Here is a 22,809-nt window from a genome sequence, read left to right as displayed (position 1 = left end):
TGTCCTCAAGGAATGCTGTACTTCAAGTAGCTTTGTTACTTCTGCCATGAGGTTTTGTAATTCTTGTTTTGGTCTGTCAGTTAGTTATTTAGTTAGGCAGCAATAAAACTCAAAAAGTTATCGCCGGGTTTTCATGAAACTTTTAGGAACTTTAGGAACTGGGATGAGGAACAAGTCTTCCCATTTCGGGGCTGATCCAGATAATTTCTATCATGTTACATTACGCTTACGTTACGAGCCACACCTTCTGTGTGTGTGTGTGTGTGTGTGTGTTTATACTATACTATATATTGTATGTATATATATATATATATACAATCCCGTTCAAAAGTTTGGGGTCACATTGAAATGTCCTTATTTTTGAAGGAAAAGCACTGTACTTTTCAATGAAGATAACTTTAAACTAGTCTTAACTTTAAAGAAATACACTCTATACATTGCTAATGTGGTAAATGACTATTCTAGCTGCAAATGTCTGGTTTTTGGTGCAATATCTACATAGGTGCATAGAGGCCCATTTCCAGCAACTATCACTCCAGTGTTCTAATGGTACAATGTGTTTGCTCATTGGCTCAGAAGGCTAATTGATGATTAGAAAACCCTTGTGCAATCATGTTCACACATCTGAAAACAGTTTAGCTCGTTACAGAAGCTACAAAACTGACCTTCCTTTGAGCAGATTGAGTTTCTGGAGCATCACATTTGTGGGGTCAATTAAACGTTAAAAATGGCCAGAAAAAGAGAACTTTCATCTGAAACTCGACAGTCTATTCTTGTTCTTAGAAATGAAGGCTATTCCACAAAATTGTTTGGGTGACCCCAAACTTTTGAACGGTAGTGTATATATATATATATATATATATATATATATATATATATATATATATATATATATATATATATATATATATATATATATATATATATATATATATATATATATATATATATATATATATATATATATATATATATATATATATATATATATATATATATATATATATATATATATATATATACATATTTTTAAATATGTCCTGTCTAGCAAACTTTCCTATTATCGATCCACATCAAGTTTAAAATACCATCTTATAGCAAAACATGAATGTGATGATGGCGGTGCTAGCATGAATACAACATGGACAGCAAACAGAAAACAACCAACTAGGATGGTTAGGGTTGCCAACCATCCATTGAAAAACGGAATAGTCCCGTATTTGGTAACAAAAGTACACGGCCTGTGTCAATCTGTAAAGGGACACATTTTGTCTCATACTACTGTGTAGATTAAAACATTCTTTGAAATGTCAGTGAAATTATTGCATGACAGGACTCTTTTTATTGCATTTTACGTTAAAGCAGTTAAAGCGGTTAAAGCGGTCCCTGCTCCAGGACCAATGGTCTGACAGCACCCTCACACATGACCACACAGGATTCAGCTCATCTAATTAATTGGTTGAGGCGCTGACAAGTGCGGCAAATATACTGGAAAAAAACAAAACAGACAAGAACATGGCTTATAGGGATGACGCCAAGATCTATGCCGAGGAAAAAAAACATTAGGCTGCAGAAACACAAATTCGATTGGGAAAAGAAAAATACACTATATTGCCAAAAGTATTTGGCCACCCATCCAAATGATCAGAATCAGGTGTCCTAATCACTTGGCCGGGCCACAGGTGTATAAAATCAAGCACTTAGGCATGGAGACTGTTTCTACAACCATTTGTGAAAGAATGGGCTGTTCTCAGGAGCTCAGTGATTTCCAGCGTGGAACTGTCATAGGATGCCACCTGTGCAACAAAATCCAGTCGTGAAATTTCTTTGCTCCTAAATATTCTAAAGTGTGGTGCCCCCGTGTCTGGTCTGGATGCTGTGTCTCGGTTGTATGGGCGGTGGTGTGTTGTGCGGGTTCGGGTTGGGGTGGTGGGGTCTTTTGGTGGGGGGGTGTTGGTGTCTCTTGTTTGCATGTTGGCGTTTGGGCTGACTGGCGCTGGCTGGTCTCCGTGATCCTGTTGGCGTGTGGTTGCCGGTCGCAGTTTTTTTTTTGATCGCTTTGATTTGATTGGGTGGTGCTGGCTGTCTGGGGGTATTGCGGCTGCTGTTTCTGCTGCCGTTTGTTTGTGGTGTGGGCGCCCGTGGCTGCTGGGTCTGGTGCAGGGTGGTGGCTGATGTTGTGACTGGTGGCAGCGCGCGCGGGTGGTGGTGGTTTCTCGGGGCTGACGAACTGTGTATATGTGTGTGTATGTGTATGTATGTATGTATATAGTGTATATGTGTATGTGTAACTATGTGTATGTATGTGTATGTGTGTATGTGTACATGTATATGTGTATGTGTATGTATATAGGTATGTATGTATATTTCTGGGGGTACGCTCTGGGCCTGCCTGTCAGGCGGGGGTCGGCGCCTCAGGCTACTGCCTCCGGACTGCGTGTCTGGAGATCCTGGGTCCCACCGTCCATCCCTTCCAGGTGCCCGTCTTGGTTGGGGCCTGCTGGGTCTAGTCCCTGCTGGGTCTAGTCCCTGCGTCTACTGTGGTAGCTTGGTGCTGCAAGGTATTCCGAGGTGCTGCGAGTCGGCCAGTTGCTGGGGTAGTGACCTTGTGTGTCAGCATGTCTGTGATCTTCTTTTAATTCTTTTTTTTTTTTTAATGTATTTATTTATTTATGTATCTTTATTTTTTTAATATATTTTATTAATATTATTCTTTTATTTGGGGGGGGGGACTCGGCGGGGCGGTTTCTGGTTGTTCCATCTCCATCGTTGGGGTCCCTGCGGGTGGGGTGGGTGGTTCCCGTGGCCCCGTGCTGGGTGGTCCTGCGGCGGCCGACTTGGGTGGGGAGGCCGGGTGGCCTCGGCGCGCTCTCCGGGGGTGGGGAGTGGTCTCGTGGGGGCCCGGTGGGGCGGGGGGGTCTTCCCGTCCGGTTGCGGGGGGTCTCCGGGCCTCCCGGGCGGGGCGTCCCTCCTTTCTGCCCGTGTGGGGTGTGGTCCCTGGTTCCCTGGGCACCACACCTTTTGTTTGTGGGTTGGGCTCTCGGTTGGGGCTGGGGCCGTACCCTGGCTCCCACACACACTGGGAGTCAAATGTATTGTACATACAAATTCACATATACTCACATACATACAGACACACATACATAGGTACCTACGCTCCCACATACATATACAAATACAGTACATATTTACATACTCAAAGTTCGTACATCCACGCGCACTTTCATTATACAAACATACACATACACATACTGTACATATACATTCACTGTACAAACATACATATACACATACTGTACCTATACACTCACTGTACAAACACTTATACACATTATGTCCATATACATTCACTGTACAAACACATATACACATTCTGTAAATATACAAGTACATATGCATACATACACTCATGCATATAATCACGTTTCATCAAACATATATTAATGTTGTTGCCCTAGGGTAAACTGGGTATAACACATGGCACACTGACAAAGCTTAACCTATTGTTACTATAACAATCTACAAGGTTAATGTAGGTTGCTTCTCTTTCTTCCCCTCCATTTTTATGCATTCTTTCGTATCTCAAGTTATCATTACGTATATGTATTGTTGCATTTCAACAACTGTATTGTTGATAATAAAGGTAAAGTATTGGTATTGTTCATTATCAATAGCGCTATTTATATTGGTATTTGTATTACTCCATTTGTAGTGTAATAATGCTCATTGTCATTTCTGTATTATTTCTTATTTTTGCTAACTGCTTATTTGCTATTTCTTTTATCATCATATTTGTACATGTCATATTTGCTGATGTTGCTCTATTGTTGTTGTTGTTGTTGTATTTGCTGTTGTTGTTTTTGTCTCTCCGTCTAATCCCCCTCTTGTCCCCACAATTTCCCCCTCTGTCTTCCTTTTTTTCTCTTTCTATCCCCTCCTGCTCCGGCCCGGCTGCACCAAATGATAATATAAATACATTTAATAAAGTCAAATACAAATAAGGCAACAAGAGAAGTATCCTACATTTCTCTTTTGTAAAGTAAATCTGAACAGCCGATATGGGCATCTACATCAACTATATGATTTCCCTGGGAAGCTAGACAGGACAAAAACATAAAAATAAAAATAAAAACAAATAAAAATAAAAAAATATTCTAAAGTGAACTGTCAGCTTTATTATAAGAAAATGGAAGAGTTTGGGAATAACAGCAACTCAGCCACGAAGTGGTAGGCCACGTAAACTGACACAGAGGGGTCAGCGGATGCTGAAGCGCATAGTGCAAAATGGTCACTGACTTTCTGCACAGTCAGTTGCTACAGAGCTCCAAACTTCATGTGACCTTCCAATTAGCCCACGTACAGTACGCAGAGAGCTTCATGGAATGGGTTTCCATGGCTGAGCAGCTGTATCTAAGCCATAAATCACCAAGTCCAATGCAAAGCGTCAGATGCAGTGGTGTAAAGCACATCACCACCGCACGCTAGAGCAGTGGAGACGCGTTCTCTGGAGTGATGAATCACGCTTTTCCATCTGGCAATCTGATGGATTAGTCTGGGTTTGGAGGTTGCCAGGAGAATGGTACATTTCGGACTGCATTGTGCCGAGTGTGAAATTTGGTGGAGAAGGAATTATGGTGCGGGGTTGTTTTTCAGGAGTTAGGCTTGGCCTCTTAGTTCCAGTGAAAGGAACTTTGAATGCTGCAGGGTACCATGAATTGATTAACGTGGTCCCCGACTTAAACAAGTTGAAAAACTTTTTCGGGTGATACCATTTAGTGGTCAATTGTACGGAATATGTAGTGTACTGTGCAATCTACTAATAAAAGTTTCAATCAATCAATCAAAACCAAAACATTTTGGACAATTCCATGCTCCCAACCTTGTGGGAACAGTTTGGAGCGGGCCCCTTCCTCTTCCAACATGACTGTGCACCAGTGCACAAAGCAAGGTCCATAAAGACATGGATGACAGAGTCTGGTGTGGATGAATTTGACTGGCCTGCCCTGATCCCGATAGAACACCTTTGGGATGAATTAGAACGGAGACTGAGAGCCAGGCCTTCTCAACCAACATCAGTGTGTGACCTCACCAATGCGCTTTTGGAAGAATCGTCGAAAATGTATAAACACACTCCGCAACCTTGTGGACAGCCTTCCCAGAAGAGTTGAAGCTGTAATAGCTGCAAAAGGTGGACCAACATCATATTGAACCCTATGGGTTAGGAATGGGATGGCACTTCAAGTTCATATGTGAGTCAAGGCAGGTGGCCAAATTAAATGCATGGGTTGCCGCTTCGTTTTATCTATTGCCCATGATGGTGGATTGTGTGACGAGAAACAGCAGTATTAGTGGTCCAAAAATTATCAGAGACGACGAAACCTGTAGAAACTTTGACTGGTTTGTTGTCCACCAGGTAACACCGACAACCAACCAGAAGTCAAGCAGCAGATAATTTTATTTAGCACATATATTTTCTTTATTTTATATATCTTAAACTTTATACTTATTTGTGTATTATTTGTTGATTCTATCCTTGCGTCATATGTACAGTACAGCAGAAATTAACTGTTGTCTGTTGCTGTAAACACTTTTTGCCCAAGCAAAGACTTAAATCTGTGGACTACTATCCCCCCAGAGATCCGGCAAACACAGAACGAAGCTAGCTTCACCATCCCCTGCTGGCGTGACGTAGGCAGCGAAGACATAGAAAGCAGAAGCGGGGTAAGAGAGTGCGGCTCGTGGCTAGGCAAAAAGCTAACCCCTTAAAACAGACAGACCTGGACGGACACACATCTGCAATACTGGACTACATCCACTTCTGTACTGAGAAGGTGACAGAGACAAGAACTGTTAAAGTGTTCCCTAACAAGAAACCGTGGCTCAACAGCGAAGTGAAGACCTTGATCAAGACGCGGAATACTACCTTCAGAGCTGGGGACCCATAAAATTACAAAGAGACACGGAAAATCTGAGGAAGGGCATTAAGAAGGCCAAGCACAGTTACCAGCAGCGCATCGAGTAGGGATGGGCGATACCACACTTTTAGGATTCGATACGATACCGATACCTTTTCTTGCATTTTCATCGATACCGATACCGATACCAATACCAATAATTTCTTATTGGCAATTTTTTGTCAGTCAAAAATATTATTACTATTGTTATTATTTAAGACAAATCACAAGACAAATACAGACCATTTATACCACATTTTTTATGGTCAATATATAATAAAAGTAAAATTAAAATAAATAACATAAATATGAAAAATAAATTAAATATTATATATAATAATAACTATATATTATATATAATAATAATTAAATATTAGGGCTTTCCAATTAACAGTCAAATCCGAATTGCAAGAAGCTGCAGTTATTTTTTAAAGTTTGTGATATAATTAGCAATTAATGAAATATGAAATAGGCTAATGTTTTCGAAATGTAAGAAATCATGTTACAGATTAAAACCAAAATCACATTCAATCATATATTCAAGATTTTCTTGGAAAAAAATAAAACTGTAATGCAAAGATGAAGAATCTCCAAATTGTATCTCTTTCTTATCTTGTTTTAAATACTCAAGCAATTTTCAACTAACAGTAAATTCCCCTGTGTGGAAATTATTTGAATTTAGGATAATCATTTAAACAAAAATATTCAGTAAACATTACTAAAAAAAAAAAAAACAATGCCTGTTTTAAGTCAACAATTGGACAACACTGGATATGCCTGGCTGCATCGCTGTCGGCTGGCTGTGTGTGTGTTGCACGTTGACGACGCTCATTCGCTGTCTCCTGTCACGTGACTGGGCCAGCTCTATACTCTGCCAGGTACAGGGGTGTCCCAGCACATAGTAAGTTAAGTAAGTCATCAAAAACATCTGAAAGTGATGCTTGCACCCCCCACACGCCGTTTTTTGGTTTATATCGATACTTTTTTCAGAAAAGTGATACCAAATGAGTAGCGTGTGAGTATCGATATATCGATACCACAGGATCGATACGCACATCCCTAGCATCGAGGCCCAGTTCAATGACAACAACTCCAGAGACATGTGGCAGGGGATTAAGCTCCTGACTGGCTACAATAACAACACCACAGCCACAATACCATCAGACAGCACACTCCCGGACACACTGAACCAGTTCATTGCCCTTTTCGACCATCACATCGGGAACCCAGACCCACTCTCTGCTCCACCTGTGGAAAACAATCTGCTACATTAGGTCAGAGCTATCCTGCGCAGAGTCAAGATAAGAAAGGCACCTGGTCCAGATGGCATCCCGGGGTGGGTGTTCAAGGCCTGCGCAGACCAGTTAGCAGAGGTATTAACAAACATCTTCAACCTCTCGCTACAACAGTTTGTGGTTCCCACCTGCCTTAAATCAGCTTTCATCATTCCCATACCCAAAAACAACACAGTGAACTTAATCCAAAGAGGTTAATTAGGTCTTCAAAAATTATGAAATTTGTTATTCTTATAGCCAGAGCTTAGTGTTTATTTCCGTACCTGACGGTTTCGGCTACAACTGTTGCCTTCCTCAGAAGTGGTCTCGTGTTGTGAGGTAGGCAATAGTTGTAGCCGAAACCGTCAGGTATGGAAATAAACACCCAGCTCTGGCTATAAAAATAACAAATTGCAACACAGTGAACTGCCTGAACGACTATCGCTCAGTTGCTCTCACCAACCATCATCACCAAATGCTTTGAGAGACTCATTCTCTCCTCCATCAAGTCTACCATCCCTGCTGACCTAGATCAATACCAGTTTGCCTTCCAGGCAAACAGGTCGACAGAGTACGCTGTCATGGTGGCGCCCCACAAAGCCCTCACTCACCTGGACCAGAGTAACACTCACCTCCCCACCCTCTCTATTAAAGGAGAGGAAGTTGAGAGGGTAAATAGCTTCATGTTCCTTGGATTACACATATCAGGTGACTTCACCTGGTCCACCCACACACCTCATCAGGTGAGGAAAGGCCCATCAGCGTCTTTACTTCCTCAGGAAGTTAAAGCAGGCTCACCTTCCCCGCTCCCTTCTGGTAAACTTTTATAGAGCTTCCATCGAGTCCATCCTGACCTACTGCTGCAAAATGTGGTTCACCAGCTGCACTGCCAAGGACACCGCGGGTGGTGAGGATAGCGGAAAAAATCGGGACCACACTGCCCGCCCTCTGTGACATTTACACCGGCCGATTCCACACGAAGTCCAGAAAAATCTGCACGGACCTCACACACTCCGGACATGCCCCCCCCCCTCTGGAAAGAGATACCGCTCCCTCAAATCCAGAAACACAGGACTGACTAACAGCTTTTTCCATCAGGCTGTGAAATCCATCAACCCACCCAAAAACCAACTCTGACATCCAACACACACTATTACGTGCAATACCCCATCCCTCCCCCCTCCATTGCACTATGAACCTGAAGGGACTGATCCAGTTTACATCTCGTTGCACTAAAACACACACGTTTTCACTACCTTTTCATTCACTGTGACTTAGTATTTTTGTATTGTTTTTAAATTGATATTGTTGTATTGTCTTGTGTGCTTAATGTAGATCTGCTATACTGATATTCACAGTGACTCACTCGATGGACAGTTGTTCGTTTAGTCCAGCTGGCCGGGGCACGTTTTTTGCCTCTCACTATTATGTTAGATCCACTATGGACTGGACTCTCACAATATTATGCTAGATCCACTCGACGTCCATTGCACCGGTTGCCCAGGGGGGTCCCCACATCTGCGGTCCCCTCCAAGGTTTCTCATTGTTATCCCTTTGGGTTGAGTTTTTTCTTGCCCTGATGTGGGATCTGAGCCGAGGATTTTGTTGTGGTTTGTGCAGCCCTTTGAGACACTCGTGATTTAGGGCTATATAAGTAAACATTGATTGATTGATTGATTTTTCCGGTTTATTTTGGATAAGCAATTCATTTATGTTGGCATAGATTGGCTGCAAGTTCCGCATTTACACCGTCAAAGCCTATTTTGTCCAAAAATAGTCGTCTTTGTTGTTTGTTACCAAGTCTGCCATGATTACAACACACTCGTGTTTGTTTCTGGAAGTAGGAAAACACATTTAATGCCAGAAGTCAGAAGTGCACTGCTGTGGAAACGGAAATAAATGTGCCAAGGATTTAATTCCAGAAATGTTTAGAATGACCAAAATACGGAAAATGTTGTACATTTTACATATTGTTATGATCGTGTCTGTTACTACATTATATATAGACTGGCAGTATGTTTATAAAACGTTGCTTGAGGGTTTTGAAGTTTTAGAGGGCTTTGAAAGTTACAACAGTGACTCCCATTAGCCGCATCTCCCAAGGGTTTTATCATCTTTTAAACCCTAAAAAAAACCAAAAAAACATGTGTCTTCTTGTTTCTTATAATGATTGTGCACGATAGGCAAAATTCTAAAAAAGTGCAGTTCCCCTTTAAGCAAATTATATTCATGCAAGCAAATAATAACAGGTTTAATAACATGATTAATAACAGTTCAAGAGTGTGATTAAACTGATTCAATGTTTTTATCACTTGACAGTGTTTAGATTGATTTAAATGTTAATTTCATGTAGAGTTAAAGATAAACATAGTTTGTTAATAGGGCTGTGAATCTTTGGGTGTCCCACGATTCGATTCAATATCGATTCTTGGGGTCACAATTCGATTCAAAATCGATTTTTTTTTTCAATTCAACACGATTCTCGATTCAAAAACGATTTTTTTTCCCGATTCAAAACGATTCTCTATTCATTTAATACATAGGATTTCAGCAGGATCTACCCCAGTCTGCTGACATGCAAGCAGAGTAGTAGATTTTTGTAAAAAGTTTTTATAATTGTAAAGGACAATGTTTTATCAACTGATTGCAATAATGTGAATTTGTTTTAACTATTAAGTGAACCAAAAATATGACTTATTTTATCTTTGTGAAAATATTGGACACAGTGTGTTGTCAAGCTTATGAGATGTGATGCAAGTGTAAGCCACTGTGACACTATTGTTCTTTTTTTTATTTTTATAAATGTCTAATGATAATGTCAATGAGGGATTTTTAATCACTGCTATGTTGAAATTGTAACTAATTTAAATTGATACTGTTGTTGATAATATTCATTTTTGTTTCACTACTTTTGGTTTGTTCTGTGTCGTGTTTGTGTCTCCTCTCAATTGCTCTGTTTATTGCAGTTCTGAGTGTTGCTGGGTCGGGTTTGGTTTTGGAATTGGATTGCATTGTTATGGTATTGCTGTGTATTGTTTTGTTGGATTGATTAATTTAAAAAAAATAAAATAAATACATTTAAAAAAAAAAAAATAAGTAAATAAAAAATGGATTTTTTAAAAATGAGAATCGATTCTGAATCGCACAACGTGAGAATAGCGATTCGAATTCGAATCGATTTTTTCCCACACCCCTATTTGTTAAATGTCTATAATCGTGCCTTGTCATTCATCTTTCTGTGAGTACAATACAGTCAAAATAGGCATATTTCAATAGTTGCATCTGGTGATTAATCATGATTAATGTGTGAACTAAAATTAATCTAATTTAAAACATGCAATCATTTGACAGCTGAGTATGTAGATATATTTAAGTCATGCAATACTTTCTTTAACTGGTTTTCCTTTCATGCTTGTTTACTCATCATGTGGGTCTCTGACATATACAAGTCATTTGTATTACAAGTACTGCTCATTGCGGACTTTGCATTCTTTAAGTCTTTCTGGGTAAGAGTGTATTTGTGGGCTGCACCAGAATGGTTGATTTTACATGAGTAAAGCACAAACCATGCTGTTTTTCTTACAACATCCCATTTTCTACAACAATGTTTTTGGCAGGGATTCATTCTCCGTCTTAACTTCCATCCACCTCACTCACACTGTCAATTTGAATGAATAACATTGCATGGACTTTTGCATAAGGCTTTTGTACTGCCTGTTTGAAGCCCTGCTTCACCATTGTTGATAGATTTGGAAATTCCAAGGTAAAACAACATCAGGAAGAAAGAACACAAAAAGCAGGCGAAAAACCAAGGACTGAAGGAAGAGCCAGAAAAAATGTAAAATGTGGTGCCAGTAATGATTGAGGCAATGGTGGCAGTAACAACCAAGCCATACCAGGAACAACATCTTACATCTCGGAACAGAGGAGCTAGAATAATGGGAACACCAACAGTAAGATCCTGCGTAGAACCTTCAAACTCCCCAGCCTTTTATAAAGCTTAAAGGACATATTGACCAAGTGGGCAAGAAACCGTTTTTTATTAGTATACATACAGTAGCTATATACAATATATAGCTGCAAAAGTGTCATACAAGGTTCTGTATATGCCTGGGTCCCTTTTTATAGGAGTACTTTAAACATCTGGAGCTTGTTTTGCACTACTGAATTAAAAATGTGAATATACATCAATGAAGGAACTATGAACGACAAAATATTGAACCTCCAAGACATGTTTTCTAAACACATAAAAACACATGACATGGTGAAACACAAAAACAAACAGTAAACACACCCAAATGTCTGATTAAACATACATTGTCTGCTGAATTTTGTCATAGAAAGCATGCTTCTCTGTCCCTCTTGTGCTCAAAACCGCACTCTGCTTTGTATCAAAGACTCGTCTTCCTGGAGTTGCTATTACACAGTCCCTGTATTTACCGTAATCACTGAAAAGCGCAGATTTTCTAGCTTCAGAAACCATTGGACTTATTTATTTAGTTCAAGACTAGGGTAATTAAAAGCTAGCATTGCAAATCCTATTGCCGGCGCAAAAGGATTTTTGACACGCGGGCCAAATTAAAAAGCTTAACTATAGTCTGCCCAAAAATATGCTTGGTCAATTAAGTCTCATCTAACTAATTCTGAGACAATAATGTATCCCCATGTGCAAAATATATATATACATATAATGATTAATAACAGATCAGGAAGGCAGGATCATCCACAGGGAATATGTATGAAATATTTACAGTAAATCTACATTTTGTCTAAATTTGACTGACCTGAACAGTGCCTTCAGGTTCTCAGGAAGCTCTGCCCGACCAGCGTAGCCTGGATTCATCGTGATGAAGATGCCGACAGTGGGGCAAAGGTTTACCTCTTCGCCCATTAAAATAAACCTCTGTTTCTTATCCCGGATGGCATCCTGAATACTTTTAACCTGCACAACAGAATATAAGAGAAACATGAAGTACTATGATGATGGTCCTGCTCAAATTGTGATGGTTAACATGTTAAACAAAGCTTAAACACCTAGGGAAATGTGGCAATGTCATAAATAAATAGCAGTGCCTTTGCATGGGTTGCTTAAGGTCTGTTTTGACCCTTGAGAAAGGTTGTTTGTGACAATGCATAATTCATGTCTATATTCCAAACATAGATCATGCAGACCACGATTAAAAAGGCACACACAAAGTAGAGGGGAGATTTTGATGCTTACTGCAAAAATGTGAAAATGTACACCTCTTGGCTGGATAACAGTAAATGAAGGTGCTCGTTCAGTGAATTTTACATTATTGGTGGCTAGAACCTGTGCACACTTGCGCAAGCACAACATAGCCGACTATCGCGTGATCACTCGTCACCACTTACATTTAGGGTGCAGACATTAAGCATAGCCAAGTCTAGTGCAAGTTACTTTTTAGAAACTTTCAAAAAAGAAAGCAATAGAAACCAAATAGTCTACAAAGTAAAAACCAAGAAACAACATGTAATTAATCTGATTGATCCACCGCACTCGATACAGGTCGCAGATTACTGTAGAAACAGAAATGACATGCTGTCATGTACATAATATACAAACCCCGTTTCCATATGAGTTGGGAAATTGTGTTAGATGTAAATATAAACGGAATACAATGATTTGCAAATCATTTTCAACCCATATTCAATTGATTGCACTACAAAGACAAGATATTTGATGTTCAAACTCATAAACTTATTTTTTTTTTTGCAAATAATAATTAACTTAGAATTTCATGGCTGCTACATGTGCCAAAGTAGTTGGGAAAGGGCATGTTCACCACTGTGTTACATGGCCTTTCCTTTTAACAACACTCAGTAAACGTTTAGGAACTGAGGAGACACATTTTTCAAGCTTCTCAGGTGGAATTCTTTCCCATTCTTGCTTGATGTACAGCTTAAGTTGTTCAACAGTCCGGGGGTCTCCGTTGTGGTATTTTAGGCTTCATAATGCGCCACACATTTTCAATGGGAGACAGGTCTGGACTACAGGCAGGCCAGTCTAGTACCCGCACTCTTTTACTATGAAGCCACGTTGATGTAACACGTGGCTTGGCATTGTCTTGCTGAAATAAGCAGGGTGGTAATGTTGCTTGGATGGCAACATATGTTGCTCCAAAACCTGTATGTACCTTTCAGCATTAATGGCGCCTTCACAGATGTGTAAGTTACCCATGTCTTGGGCACTAATACACCCCCATACCATCACAGATGCTGGCTTTTCAACTTTGCGTCTATAACAATCCGGATGGTTCTTTTCCTCTTTGGTCCGGAGGACACCACGTCCACAGTTTCCAAAAACAATTTAAAATGTGGACTCGTCAGACCACAGACCACTTTTCCACTTTGTATCAGTCCATCTTAGATGAGCTCAGGCCCAGCGAAGCTGACAGCGTTTTTGGGTGTTGTTGATAAACGGTTTTCGCCTTGCATAGGAGAGTTTTAACTTGCCTTACAGATGTAGCGACCAACTATAGTTACTGACAGTGGGTTTCTGAAGTGTTCCTGAGCCCCTGTGGTGATATCCTTTACACACTGATGTCGCTTGTTGATGCAGTACAGCCTGAGGGATCGAAGGTCACGGGCTTAACTGCTTATGTTCAGTGATTTCTCCAGATTCTCTGAACCCTTTGATGATATTACGGACCGTAGATGGTGAAATTCCTAAAATCCTTGCAATAGCTGGTTGAGAAAGGTATTTCTTAAACTGTTCAACAATTTGCTCACGCATTTGTTGACAAAGTGATGACCCTCGCCCCATCCTTGTTTGTGAAAGACTGATCATTTCATGGAATCTACTTTTATACCCAATCATGGCACCCACCTGTTCCCAATTTGCCTGTTCATCTGTGAGATGTTCCAAATAAGTGTTTGATGAGCAATCCTCAACGTTATCAGTATGTTTTGCCACCTTTCCCAACTTCTTTGTCACGTGTTGCTGGCATCAAATTTTAAAGTTAATGATTATTTGCAAAAAAAAAAAAGTTTATAAGTTTGAACATCAAATATGTTGTCTTTGTAGCATATTCAACTGAATATGGGTTGAAAATGATTTGCAAATCATTGTATTCCGTTTATATTTACATCTAACATAATTTCCCAACTCATATGGAAACAGGGTTTGTAAATAAGGAAAATCTATTCAGTTAATTTACTAAAATAATGTACCTGTTCTACATCATATGAAAGGTATGCTTGAATTACTTCTGTTGTTACCTGGCGATGTACAGAAAATAAAATTTGTGTCAGTATAATGGTTGGGGAAACACTATGTATTGTCTTAAAGATCTGAATGCCATCATTTCAAGACATTCCTGTGTTTAACACAAGCACAGTAAAAGAGTGTAATGAGTCGACAGCTGGAAAAAGGAGGGACATCTTTTCATGGATGACTACTTGGCTACAGATCACTCAATCGTAATAACACGAGAGAGAGAGAGGGGATGTGGAAAAAAAAGTGCAGCTGCACCAAGAAATGTAGAAGTGGGGCATCAGCATGGCTTGTTTTTATGGGATATGACTGTCTCTCAATCCTAGCACACTTTATAGATAGGGGAACAAGGAGAACAAGTCAAGTGTCTCAATCACATTTATAACAAGAGTATCCAGAGAGCTCTAAAAGCAGGGATATTCCCAGACGAGGATGTCTTCACTCCAGTGTGGTGCAAAACGACAGTTGTTAAATACAATGGAGTAAAACCTCTGCCAACACAACACAGTCGTTCGGATGGAGCCACCTTTGTTAGCATTCTATTCAGTTGTATCAATGGTCAAGGGTGCACCTGAAACCAAAAGTGCCAGTGTCTTTTTTTATTAATTGTTAAGCGCCAAGTTATTGAATGATGAAAGGATATAATTGTTCGCGGGGAATAGGTGGTGTCGCAGACCCTCCCTGTGTTCAGAGGTTTTCTTAACTTTAATGTAATTAACCTCCATTGCTGCCCTTTTAATGACGCGTTTTCGAACCCACCCGAGCCGGAAGTGAATCCCCGCCAGCAGTAACGGTGCCGATGTCAGCAATGTACCGAAGGTAACTAACGAACTAACTAACTAACAAACAAACTGATGGTTCCAGAATTGTACAATGCACACTTTTATTGGACTTGACTTGCTTGTATATGTTACTAGATGACGTAGTTTTACTTTTGAGTGGTTAGCTCGTATATTCTTCTGAAAATACCGGTAATAATTTTATGTAATATTTTATTTATTTCTACAGTACACTGTTTTACAGTACACTGTTTATTTTATTATTATATTAGTGATTTTCAATTGTTTGTTTTTTCTAAGGAACCCCGACCCTAGCACCCCATGGAGGTGATCAGACCTCACTGTTGAGTTTGTATATCCACAGTTCTTCTAAACCAAACAAAGTTAACTCTAATTCACTAGTTTTTTTATCATTTTATCCAAATAAGAATCGATAAGAGAAACGAAAAAGAACTGAATCGTTAAGCAGAATCTAAAGTGGAATTAAAACTGGAAAAATCTAATCAATTCCCATCCCTAGCTGTGACGTGCGATCAGTGGCATTGTCACTGCACTAGACAGCATACACCAGATTGTTTTTCTGGGTAAGCGGTGTGCGGTCAATTGTCTCAGTGTGTGTGGGTTTTCTGTCAATTACTGTAAACACACACACACATACACTCACTAATACCTATTTATTGACTGTCACCACCCACCCAAACTAGGTATTATCAGAACCCTTCAAAACAGTGCTGATTATATTCCCATCAGTCCACAGGCCAAAGAGAAAGAACATAAGCACTTTAGGGAGGCCCTCAAAACCTGTGGTTATCCCCGCTGGTTGTTCGTAAAAAAGTGTGTCGAGATCCAGAAAGAATAAAAACAAAGTGGGTGATTAAGATTAAGATCATCACCCAAAAATATGCTAGTAACAGAAACTCAGAAAAATGTTCAACAAAGACAACATCCCACTACAATTCAAACACTGCCATATGTGCCCTAAGGGCTGCTTATTGAGGACCAATGGGCACTGTGTTTATTCAAATGTGTAATGTCCAATCGAAACCAACAAAAATAACTAGTATCACATACTGTACAGACGTCAACAGTCGTCGTCGTTTTGCTACTGACCATTTTTTTTCTTCGACTCTTCAGATTTTTTACTAGATTTAAAAAAAAAAAAAGAACAAGCTGGCAAAGAAATTCTTTGAACATGCTCTGGAAATACCAGTGGCATCAGTATACCCACTGGCTGAACTGTAGTTCAAATTAAACCAATGTATCTCCATTATGTTACATCTGGTAGCATTCTGTTTCACTGTGTTTTACTTAATGTAGGACTTGTCCCACCACCTGTGCGCTGGTAAACCTAACTGGCAATGGTGAATGTCACCCCTTGATGGTAGCTGCTCTCACGTTAAGAGGATGAAATGGGTGTGAGGGCCTATGCTTGCAACAATGAGTGATTGCTCCGTTCAGCAGTCTCTACTGATGCTGGCCGAGCTGTGAAACGGGCTGTCTCCGCACGGGTCTTTCTTCTCAAGGTCTAGTTCTCCACATATAAAGCACCATGATTTATTATTCATTAAGCCTTGCAACACCTACTCATTTCTGTGGCTCTTTCAAATTCTCTACGCTCACTTGCAGGGTCTTGAAGAGATGCCTGCTTGACTTACATTGCTGCTGTGAAAGAAAAGCACGGGTAAGGGACAGGCTGTCATAAAGTGAAAGCACTAACGACGAGCCAGGGAATACTGAGGAGCACCATCACCATTATCAACATGATCCTAATCAACATCGTCATTGGTTTGTATAATGTTTTATGACAATGTTGCATGTGCATGAAAATAATGTAAAAAATAAATGAATAAAAAAAGGACACAAGCACGCAAACGGGCAGTAACGTTTGTTTGATGTGGGATAGCAGAATATGCCATGACATAACAAGGAGCATCAGCTGACACACAGAATAGGCCTGACTTCTAACGGGCTTGGTAGGTCAGATGCATTTATAGTTCCAGTTCAGTGCATGAAGTAGAGGACGGTGAACAGTGAGGCTGACAGGCTCGCTTACTCGAGTACGTTCATGCACTTAACAAAGACAAGTCAGAGGAAAAGTCAGTTAATTAATGTGATCGCCACTTTGCAGGCTTATGAATGATAGCCAGTGACAGAAAGAACGAGGATGAAGTGTCGGTTGTCACGCCAACAATAGTTCATCGTGAGTCCTTGAGTACAATGTTATTTGTGACGCAGCTCATTAAGTAAAATAAAATGTTGACGTTCTAAAATTAGATTGCATGTTAGTGTGGACTGATATTAGTGCTGCCAATAACGACTACTTTTCTAACAACCTATCTTTTTAGCAGTTGACTGATCTAAACAACTAATTTTTAAATTTTTTTTTTTTTTCATTCACTCTGTTGAGTAATTACTTACACTTAAAGTAGGCGGATATGCAGCTATGCTATTCATGACTTGATTTTGCAAGTTGATACGTTTCTATAAAAAACATTTTAAAAAAGGTTAAATGTTACAAAAGTGTTTCCGTGACTGCTGGCGTAATCGAATGTTCTGCGCCACTTCCGGTTTTTGAACGTGTACGCCAAGTGTAGGTCTTCATTCTCTCTCTAGACTAAATTGTCCTAGGAGCCACATTTCCAGAACGATAAGGAGCAGGGGGTCGGACTTTTCCCTTCACCATTATTCTTATTTGAGAAACAGAATTCTCTGTAGCGGACATTTGTTTTCGGACTATTTATTTTGCCAGAGTTACACATTCCAGGAAAAATAGCCCTCTTTTGCACATTAAATTGTCCACTGCAGTGGACGCTGGCCTTTAGAAAGTTAAAATGTCTTTGCAAGGATCTTCCAATGTGTATAGTTCCTCTATACAACAGCAGTGCTGTAGTATCTTCATCATATTCAATTTTGTTGGAGAATATTATCAATGTACATTACTTAGGGATGAGTACCGTCTACACTTGAACCGATACAGTACCTATGTCTGGTACCTGAGAATCAATTTGTACTCAATTGTATGTGCATGTTAATAAATAATACATGTTTTGGATAATAAAATCAAATGTTTTATTGCAACACTTGCAACAGTTGTACTGTCTGGTTTTATTAACACGTTTCTGAGTTTCAATTACAGTTGCATGTCCAAGACATTAGATGGCAGTAGTGTATAGTTTATAGTGTGTCAGTTCAGTATTTGCTGTCTAGTCTTTTGTTGCACCCTAAAAAGTGTTACTATTGTAAATATTGTACTTAATGTGCACCAGCTGTTTGATTGTATCTTGCATCTTAGTTTTCATTAACAAATTAGGAGGTGTTAAACTCGCCATGTTAAATTGCTAATGCTAATGATTAGCATGTCAATAGCCAAAGTATACTAGTATCAAGCTAGCAATTTTTTTGGAAAATTGGAGCCTACTTAACTTACGTTTGAACGTTGGGTCCGCTCTCAGTGCTGCTGGAGCTATCGCCAAGTGCCAACGTGCTGGCTGAGTCCCCGACCGGGCGTGACGTCACGTGCAACTCAGGTACCGTAATATGGCACAGTTGGATTTTACGTGAATCGGTGCCCAGTCGGAGCGCCGGGATTCGGTCGGTGACAAAAAATGACTCAATTCTCTAAAAAAAAATTGCATATTTCCTGTTAATACTGGAGCTGGTAAAGCTACATTGTAACCTGGTTCCAGCAAGACTTCTGTTAAAGTGTACAAAGCACTGCTTTTTTTAAATTATATTATTTTTGATGGAATGGGAAAATACTTTCAATGTTCTGACTTCTGAACGTTTTCAAAGGCAGTGGCATGATGAGCAGCAGAAAGTTGCACCTAGGATATGCTTTTGCGTAGTATTTGTAGGTGTAGCTGAATTTCCCAAAGCCGACATAAAGTTGTACTGTTATACTGCCAATTGGCTGAGACTGGATCGACAAAAGTGCACTTCATTTTGCCTCAGTTGCTTCAAGATGCCATTCACAACAATTCCATACAATCAACATATTTTGTAACAATCAATTATTGTGCCTCAGTTCGCATGAAAAGATACAAACACATTTGATTATATTCCAAGAAACCAAAATTCAATGATTTAATACATTGGTAGTAAAAGGAAAAACCTTCTGTGTGCAAAATGTTTTACTTTAGTGGATTTTATTTTGGATAATGAGAACAGGGTTTGTTGCCACCATCCAAACAAAACTCCACCAATCAGAAAAATGTAAATAAAATATTTGGCATTTTGACCATTGATATCGTTCTGACAACCAGCATTTTCTGCAGTGGACATTTGTATTTTTTGTTTTTTTCAAAATGTGTAACTTGAACAATGTTCACTGCAGAGGACACCGGTTCTTGGGAGGATATAGTGCAAGACTTTGTTTCATTCCATTTTTTTATCCTGTCCTTTATTTTGCATGTGTTTCTCTACTTCTCTTTCTCTTTCCCAAAGTGTTCTTACTTCTGGTGCGGGACAGCGCATTAAGGCACAAGTGTGACAATTAAAACAATCATTTGGACCGCTGTCATGCGTGTGATCATAAAGAATGCTTAAAAATACAATATAAGAGGTGCATCTGCAATGTCCTGTGAATTATTTAATCAATGTCACAGATACATGCAAATTAGTTTATCCTCGTGCTCTGTGCTGTGTAGGTGGGTTTCCTCCATTTAAAGGGGTCATATTATATTTAAAACGCTTCCTTGTGGTCTACATAACATGTACTAGGCATTCTTTGTTCAAAATGTTGTATAGATGATGTTTTACAGACCATCTTTCTGACTGTCTCTACAGGATGCGCCGTTTTGTGGGCGGTCTTATTTAAAAAAAAACAAAAAAAACAATGAAGTTGGTTCTTTGTGTAAATCGTAAATAAAAACAGAATACAATGATTTGCAAATCTTTTTGAACCTACATTCAATTGAATACACTGCATAGACAAGATACTTAACGTTCGAACTGGTAATCTTTGTTATTTTTTTCAAATATTAGCTCATTTGGAATTTGATGCCTGCAACATGTTTCAAAAAAGTTGTAACAAGTGGCAAAAAAGACTGAGAAAGTTGAGGAATGCTCATCAAACACTTATTTGGAACATCCCACAGGTGAACAGGCTAATTGGGAATAGGTGGTGCCATGATTGGGTAGAAAATCAGCTTCCATGAAATGCTCAGTCATTTACAAACAAGGATGGGGCGAGGGTCACCACTTTGCGTGCGCAAATTGTCCAACAGTTTTGGAACAACATTTCTCAACGAGCTATTGCAAGGAATTTATGGATTTTGCCATCTACGGTCCGTAATATCATCAAACGGTTCAGAGAATCTGGAGAAATCACTGCACGTAAGCGGCAAAGCCCAAAACCAACATTGAATGCCCGTAATCTTCGATCCCGCAGGCGGTACTGCATCAAAAACAGACATCAGTGTGTAAAGGATACCACAACATGGGCTTCAGAAAACCACTGTCAATAACTGCATTTTGTTGCTACATCTGTAAGTGCAAGTTAAAACTCTACTATGCAAAGCGAAAGCCATTTATCAACAACACCCAGAAACGCAGCTGGCTTCGCTGAGCCCAAGCTCATTTAAGATGGACTGATGCAAAGTAAAAAAGTGTTCTGTGGTCTGACGAGTCCACATTTCAAATTGTTTTTGGAAACTGTGGATGTTGTGTCCTCCGGACCAAATAGGAAAAGAATCATCCGGTCTGTTATAGGCACAAAGTTTAAAAGCCAGCATCTGGGATGGTATGGAGGTGTATTAGTGCCCAAGACATGGGTAACTTACACATCTGTGAAGGAACCACTAATGCTGAAAGGTACATACAGGTTTTGGAGCAACATATGTTGCCATCCAAGCAACGTTATCATGGACGCCCCTGCTTATTTCAGCAAAACAATGCCGAGCCACAGCGTGGCTTCATAGTAAAAGAGTGCGGGTACTAGACTGGCCTGCCTGTAGTCCAGACCTGTCTCCCATTGAAAATGTGTGGCACATTATGAAGCGCAAAATACCACAATGGAGACCTCAGTTTGTTGAACAACTTAAGCTGTACATCAAGCAAGAATGGGAAAGAATTCCACCTGAAAAACTTAAAAAATTGGTCTCCTCAGTTCCCAAACGTTTACTGATTGTTGTTAAAAGGAAAGGCCATGTAACACAGTGGTAAAAATGTCCCTCTGCCCACTTTTTTGCAATGTGTTGCTGCCATTAAGTTTTAAGTTAATGATTATTTGCAACAACAACAAAAAAAAGTTTCTCAGTTTGGACATTAAATATCTTGTCTTAGCAGTGTATTCAATTGAATATAAGTTGAAAAGGATTTGAAAATCATTTTATTGTGTTTTTATTTACAATTTACACAATGTGTCAACTTCACTGGTTTTGGGTTTTGTATGTGGCTCCACTTTGACTGTGTCTTCTCCCCGTCAGCCATGTAGTAGTGTTTAGATTCCATATGGAGTCTACTGACAGATATAAATTAGAACTATACGCTACTTTGTATTAGAAATGACAACAGCGGAGGAGCCAGTCTGCCCCACAACAAGAGGTGCAAAGCTCTTCAGGTAAAACTTTACTATATATCGAGATATTCGCTGAAGTCACACTTGGGAAATAATCACAAATTGGGCTCGGAGGTATGATGTAAGGCAAGATTGTTTTATAAATACCTGTATCTCCGCCATACATCCATGGATTTATGAAGATCCAAAATATTAAAAAAAGGGACCATTGATGGTTTACCATTAGAGGTTCCCTCTAACTTATTTTTACACACGTAAATGCTTACTTGTATAAAAATGGTAGACCACTTCACAAATAAGATTGACAGGAAAAATCAATTGCTGGGGTGTATACACAAACATGTTATATTAAATGTCTATACCAGACTTTGGTAGCCCTTTAGATCAGTGGTCCCCAACCACCGGGCCACGGCGATTGGTACCGGGCCGCACAAGAAATTAAAAAAAATAAATAAATAAAGAATTGTTTTATTTATTTATTTATTTTTAATAAATCAACATAAAAAACACAATATATACATTATATATCAATATAGAGCAATACAGTCTGCAGGGATACAGTCCGTAAGCACACATGATTGTATTTCTTTATGAAAAAAAAAATAATAATAATAATAACAATAATAACAATTCCCCCCCCCCCCCCGGGGGGGGGGGGGGCGTTGACTGGTCCGCAGCTACAAACAGGTTGGGGACCACTGCTTTAGATGGAAAACTGGACATGCACTTACCTGCACTGCTACCACAGACAGCACCTCCACTGAGATCCTGTTAAATTCATCAAAACAGCCCCACGTGCCTGTCTGAGCCAGACCTTTATAGATGTTTCCACAGGACTGATGGACAGAACAAGAGAGAAAAGGGTACATGTTCAAAGACACAATCAGATGTACTATTGTCAAATATGTACATTCAAAGCTTGTATCCTACTAGATGGACAATAATACTGTTGGCAGCTTTTTAAAAAGTTATAAAAACACCAATATTGTGCAATTTTAGCGGCACGGTTTGAATCCAAACCAACTCTTAATTTGGTCAGTACCTGTAAGCA

The 22,809-nt window shown here is 39.6% G+C and overlaps 1 protein-coding gene across 5 annotated transcripts in view; it reads right to left on the bottom strand.

Annotated features, from left to right (window-relative positions):
* Positions 1–22,809, bottom strand: part of dnah9 (dynein, axonemal, heavy chain 9) — a 426,092-nt gene that overhangs the window by 292,382 nt on the left and 110,901 nt on the right. For all 5 annotated transcript variants that reach the window (XM_062056457.1, XM_062056459.1, XM_062056458.1 and 2 more), the window contains 2 exons: positions 22,490–22,594; positions 12,013–12,170 (listed from right to left, as the gene is read on the bottom strand). In XM_062056457.1, coding sequence (XP_061912441.1) covers positions 12,013–12,170; positions 22,490–22,594 — 263 coding nt within the window. The remainder of the gene's footprint in view (positions 1–12,012; positions 12,171–22,489; positions 22,595–22,809) is intronic.

This window comes from Entelurus aequoreus, linkage group LG08, assembly GCF_033978785.1.
Source record: "Entelurus aequoreus isolate RoL-2023_Sb linkage group LG08, RoL_Eaeq_v1.1, whole genome shotgun sequence".
In the NCBI taxonomy this organism is placed as follows: domain Eukaryota; kingdom Metazoa; phylum Chordata; class Actinopteri; order Syngnathiformes; family Syngnathidae; genus Entelurus; species Entelurus aequoreus.
Note: the sequence above shows the minus strand (reverse complement) of the source record. Positions and strands in the feature narration are given on the sequence as shown.